The sequence below is a fragment of the Gracilinanus agilis genome, chromosome 3, assembly GCF_016433145.1.
Source record: "Gracilinanus agilis isolate LMUSP501 chromosome 3, AgileGrace, whole genome shotgun sequence".
Lineage (NCBI taxonomy): Eukaryota > Metazoa > Chordata > Mammalia > Didelphimorphia > Didelphidae > Gracilinanus > Gracilinanus agilis.
Window position 1 is genome coordinate 480314931 of NC_058132.1, and position 5925 is coordinate 480320855.

Consider the following 5925-nt stretch of genomic DNA (forward strand, 5'->3'; position numbering starts at 1 on the left):
GGCTCTAAGGCAGAAGAGTGGTAAGGGTAGGCAATGGGGGTCAAATGACTTGCCCAGGGTCACACAGCTGGGAAGTGTATGAGGCCAGATTTGAACCTAGGACCTCTAGTCTCTAGGCCTGACTCTCAATCCACTGATCTACCCAGCTGCCCCTGGAAACATTAAAAAAAAAAATAAAAAAACCAAAAATCTGAAATCAAGCCTGATTAGCCATTTAAGTTCATCCTACAGTATCAGATGAGGAATCACCAAAAATAGGACAATACTTGAAAGGAAAGGATAGCATTATATATTACAGTCCAAATCTATGAAGAAAAAAAGGAGGGGGCAACTATATTTAATTAATGCAATCAACCAAAAATTAAGATTCTTTATTTTCATCTTAAAAATGATTTTTTAAAAATGTAAGAAATAGAGAAGTTCCTACCCTACATGTTTGGCACTTTAGGGAATGCAAAGTTGAATAAGAAATGGTCTCTGGGAAAGATTTTCAGTAGAGAATGGAATATAAGCATACTAATAATAACTATGTGGCATAAATATGATACAAATGAATTAAAAAATGAAGCCACTTACACAAAATGATAGCAAATCAATTTTATTACATTATAGAAATCCTGTCTATACATCTACACAAATAGCAAGGGATATATATATGTATATATATGTATGTATATGTATGTATAGATAGGTATATTTATACACACACATATGTACCAACATGCCCATCTCCAGTCACAAAAACTTACTGGTGTCAAGTTGCTAGGGTTTTTCACACAGCCACCATTTTGTACAGCAGATGCTGGTGCAGTTGCCTCTTGGCCATCATTTTCTCTATGGTATAAAAAAAAATATATAGTGAAAGATGTTATATAAGGGCCAACTAGTATATAAGCTGATGAAATTTCCAGATATTTAAAGCAGCTATTTCCAGCTATGACTTGGGAAAATTCTAATTCACTCAAAGATTTTCACAAAATTTCCAAAAACAAATTACATTTAATTTACTAATTCTGAAATTATATAATTGATTAATATTGATGTATATATTTTATAGAGCCCTTCTGGATACTACTGGTGGCCAGAAGGCCATTAAAATCAAAACAATGAGATGTATTACTAGCCCAAGAAAGAAACATTCACCAGCATTAAAGGGAAAAAAATTTTATAAATATTTTTATAATTTTCTTTTTAAGATGATCTATTTTTTAGATCCTAAACAAATTATAGTATAATAGAAAAACTTTTACTTAAATAGTTTGCTCATAGCTCCATATGGCAAGATAGTTGACCTTTAACAAATCATTAAATCTCTCTGATTTTTCTCATTTTCTCATATGTAAAATGAAGGGTTAGAAGAGATAATATCTGGATTCCCTTTCAACTCAAATATTCTGTGATGCTAGGTGTTAATCTATTTCTGTTACAGTTCGCCCATTAAGGTCTGTGCTACAGGTTATTTTGGAGGCTTTTTGAGGGGAAGGGCTAAGAGTCTGGGTTCCAGAAAAAATTAAATGTCTATCCTTTATCTATAGTTCTATCATCTAGCTGTCTAAGGTTTCTCAAAGTAATGAAAAAGCTAGAATCAAATTTAATAAGAACAGAAATTCTTAAAAACATTGGGAGGACAAACTTGAACTCTTGCATTCCTAAGGAAATCTAGCACTAATCCTCAAGCTGAAAACAATGAGATACAGCAACACATTTGTTTTCATTTTGGTTTTGGATTAGCTTTAAATAAAGCAATTTTATAGTCAACAGTTGAATTCTGTGTGGCCCAACCAGCATTTTACAAACAAACAGCTATACTTACACTTAGGTTCCCTGGTTTATGTCTACTTTTACTACTACTACCGATTTCAAGATTATCTATGTAAAAGGCCCTTTTAGGTATTTACTCGAAATGATATATAGTTACAGCAAAAACTCACTAAAACACAGGCAATAATGACACAGATTCAGATGTACTGTACTTTAAGGCAAATCACTTTATTTGTTCATTCAACAAAGATTTATTGAGCATCCATAACAGGAATGATTAGTTCACTGTGTTAGTCATAAAAGTGGACATGAAGATGAGTAAGACAGTCCTTGCATTTCGAAAAATTTAAATATAGGTGGAGAAATAAGATCTCTATACATATAAATAAATACAATGAGATATGTGTATAAATGTTTTGTTTTTTTAAAACCAAAGTTTAGAAGAATCCTTTTTTTTCCCTTGGGGTTTAAAGGGAAACAAAGAAAATCAAGGAAAAATTAATGTAGTAGATGGCATGTATATGTCTGTCTCTGAAAAGAAGAAGGATTGCAATAGAAAAAATTGGAGAGAAATATATTCCATTCATTGGGAATACTACAATACTACAATAAGATTGGAAAAAAGGGCTGGAGTTAAGATTATGGGATTTTCCATTTGTGAACACCTATATGTTTAATCAAAAATAAGTCATATGATTTAGTTAAAAGAAACAAAGCTTTTTATCACTTACTTCCACACTAGTTTGCCATTTTGACAACCAAATAAAGGTCTGCAAAAAGAAGCATATGTTAGGGCAGTTAGGTAGCTCAGTGGATAAAGGCAGGCCTGGACTCAGGAGGACCTGCATTCAAAACTGGCCTTGGACACTCCCTAGCTATGTGACCCTGAGCAAGTCACTTAACCCCATTTGCCTAGCCTTTACCCTGCTTTCTTAGAATTGTTACTGGGACAGAAGGTAAGGGTTTAAAAAACATAAATATTCCTTTATATTTCTTTACAAATTTGCATACTATTATACTCTACCAATTGCTTAGAAAAACAATAAAAAACAAAAACATTTCCCTTAATTCTAAACACCAAGTAAAGATGATAATCCAATAATTAACAAGTGACATTAAAAAGCAACTTTCATTAGTTTTGGGGTTTTTTGACATACTGTTTTCTTTTAAGCATACTAGTAAACTAAAATTTACCTAATCTTTTAATAAATCCTCACAGTTTTATCTAAAGTATCACAGAAATGCAAATAATTACCAAACCTGCATCTCTACCCTGAACTTTAGTTTCTATCACCAACTTCTGGCTAGTCATTTTCACATGGATGTCCTGAAGGCATCTCAAATTTGACAAGTCCAAAACAGAACTCATTTATTATCTTTCCTCCTAAAAATCACCACCCTACTAACTTGCCTGTTTCTGTTGAGAATGTCAACATCCTTAGAATCCTCTTTGACTCTTTGCCCTCATTCACTCCCACCTTCACTTCACTTCACTTCACTTCACACTTCACATTCACTCCCCCATATCCAGTAAGTAGCCAACTCTTGCCAATCTACCTCTTCAAAGTCTTCAATCTACTCATACCTTCAATCTACTCATACCACAACTACTCTAATCTTAATCTTAATGATCTTCTTCTGATTCCCAGTATATGCTTCTCCCATCCATCCTCTACATAACTGTTAAATATATATTTCTAAAGAACAGGTCTGTCCAAATAAAAGTTACGGCCTCAAAAACAAAAGGCAAACTTCTTTGCTTAGCATTTAAAACTCTTCACTCACTCCAACCTCTTTCCAGACTGATTTTACATTACTCTTGGACATGTACTCTAAGAGACTAGCCAAACTGCATTTCTTGCTTCTCCCCATACATAAAAACACTGCATCTTCTGCCTTTGCATAGGTTGTTCTGATATCTGGTATGCTCTTGTTTCTCATTCCTGCCTCTTAATATCTCTCACTTCCTTTAAGGTTTTGTTCTCTTATTTGCCACAAGTAATTCTGATTCCCCACAGCACCCTGACCACATGAAAAATTATTATATACTTACATTATATATTTGTAACACATTTAATATGTAAGGTCCTAAAAGATAGGGAAAGATTTCATTTTTATCTTTGCATTCCCAGAGCCTAGCACTTACTAGGTGATTAATAAATGCTGACCATACTGAATGCTTGTTAAGTAGCTATTTTGGCCTGCTTTTTTCTCATACAATCCAACCACCTGTCCTGAGCTTCCATTCTACCTCTATCTTAAAATAAGTAAGGCATTATGTCCAGAGAGGCATCACATATATCTTAAAGTAATAATTAGGAAACATGCAAACCACATCATTAAGTTGTTTGGGGTTCAAATGAAGTCATTTCTGTAACTTTTGTAATCTGTAAAACACTCTGTAAATGCCAAAAATAATATTATTACTGTTAATGGAGATATTCTTTAAAAACAGTGAATATTAGAAATAATAGAAACATAAAAGGGACAGTTGCCAAGAGAAGCAAATAAAAATGATTCTGGGTGCTTGATTTTCCTTCTAAATTTAACATTTTATTTTATGCTCATATGTGGAACAGAATTTTTTGGTGCTTTCCTCTTACTACCTGTATAATTTTGGGCAAGTCACTTAACTTTTCTGGTCCAGTCTTGTCACCAAAAAAATGAAATTGTTAAAAATGACTTTTAAGACTTCTCATAGCTCTATAGCTATGACCCTATAATACTATAAAAGATTAACTCTTGATCAAGTGAGGCATAATTTTTTCACATACTTCTAGGTCACTTTAGCACATCCCTTAAAATGACTTAAAAGAAAAAAGATGAAGGCATCCTGAAGAAACAGCATAGCAGCCATCCTGATAGTAAATTAATCCTTAAGAGATTCAATGTAAGAGTTAACTTTGCATCCATACTATCTTTAATTATTTTTAAATTAGTCAAATGGAATCATATAATGTTTAGGGTTAAATGCACCTGTTCCAAAACAAACCCTCTTCAGACCGCAGGTTTAATTAACAGGGGACATTCGAAGGCCTCAAACAAGGAAGTGAGAGTGATTAAACAACATTTCTTTGTTTTGTGATGGTCCCGCGTCTTACTTTTGGCTGGTGTCTGGGGCTGGGCTGGGCTCAGCTATCATTTCCGAAGTATCCCATCAGCAGCTGGGAAATCGATTTAACTGGGTCCTCAAAGAAGTCCTGCTCCGGGGGGGAGCCAAATGGTTCGGAGTAAGCACTACTCTCTATACTCTCGCCAGAGGAGCTGCTGAAGAAATGCTAGTAGGAGGGGGCGGGGCCGAGAAAAGAAAAAGCAAATAGAAAAAAAATTAGTGAAGGCCAAAAAATAAATAAATAAATAACCCCGCCCCCAAACTCTTCTACCATTTAAAATACTGTGGCTACTTAAACGCATTTAGCAGCGCCTAAGCCGGGAGGAAGAGGAAAGGGAGAGGGTGCTGGTCACCCTGAGCTGGAGGACAGTCAACTTTTGGGGGGGTGGGGATTGTTTGTTTGTTTGCTTCAGAAAGAATAGAGGATCTTTTGGTGTTGTTTGGATCTTTTTGGCTTCGATTGTTCTCACAAGGGTAGCAGGCGGCGGCCCTCCCACCCCAGAACGCAGGCAGGCGACCTGCGTGCCCCGGGAACGCGGGCACAGACAGCGTGGGAACACTCCAGGGCCGGGGCCTCCCTCGGGAGAAAAGGAAGGAAGAAGGCAGCGCCCGCAGGAATACGTCCGGGGCCACCGGGATTGGTCTGGGAAGGAGATAACGGGGCAGGGGTGGGAGGCTAGAAGGGCTGTTAAGGGGCAAAGCTCTGGCGGGCGGATCAAACAGATGGGAGGCGCGGACGCGCTCCCCCCACCCCCTACCTCGCCCCTACCCGCGGGGCCCGGCAGCCGGCAGAGCTCGCGCCCCGCGCGATCTCCTGAGCTCTTGCTCCTACTCCGAAGGCCGCCCCGAGGGTTCCGTCTTCACTCGAAGCCCCGGGGGCCCAGGCCCCCAGTACTCTCCTAGCCCACCCCACCCCCACTCCCAGTCCGACTCGGCCGCGCCAGCAACTGCCCTCCCGGCCAATCGGGAAAGAGCGAACACGGATCACCTGGCCCAATCCAACCAATAGGAAGCCAGTTAAGATTCGTCTGGCGATATTGGCGCGGGGATGA

At 37.8% G+C, this 5925-nt stretch overlaps 1 protein-coding gene across 1 annotated transcript in view; it reads right to left on the reverse strand.

Moving 5' to 3' along the window:
* LOC123242568 (cohesin subunit SA-2-like) overlaps positions 1–5825 on the reverse strand; it is a 135903-nt gene extending 130078 nt beyond the window's left edge. The window contains exons 1-3 of the mRNA XM_044670400.1: positions 5643–5825; positions 4863–5039; positions 750–834 (exon numbers count right to left, since the gene is read on the reverse strand). Coding sequence (XP_044526335.1) covers positions 750–834; positions 4863–4903 — 126 coding nt within the window. The 5' untranslated portion in view covers positions 4904–5039; positions 5643–5825. The remainder of the gene's footprint in view (positions 1–749; positions 835–4862; positions 5040–5642) is intronic.
* Between the last annotated feature and the right edge of the window lie 100 nt (positions 5826–5925).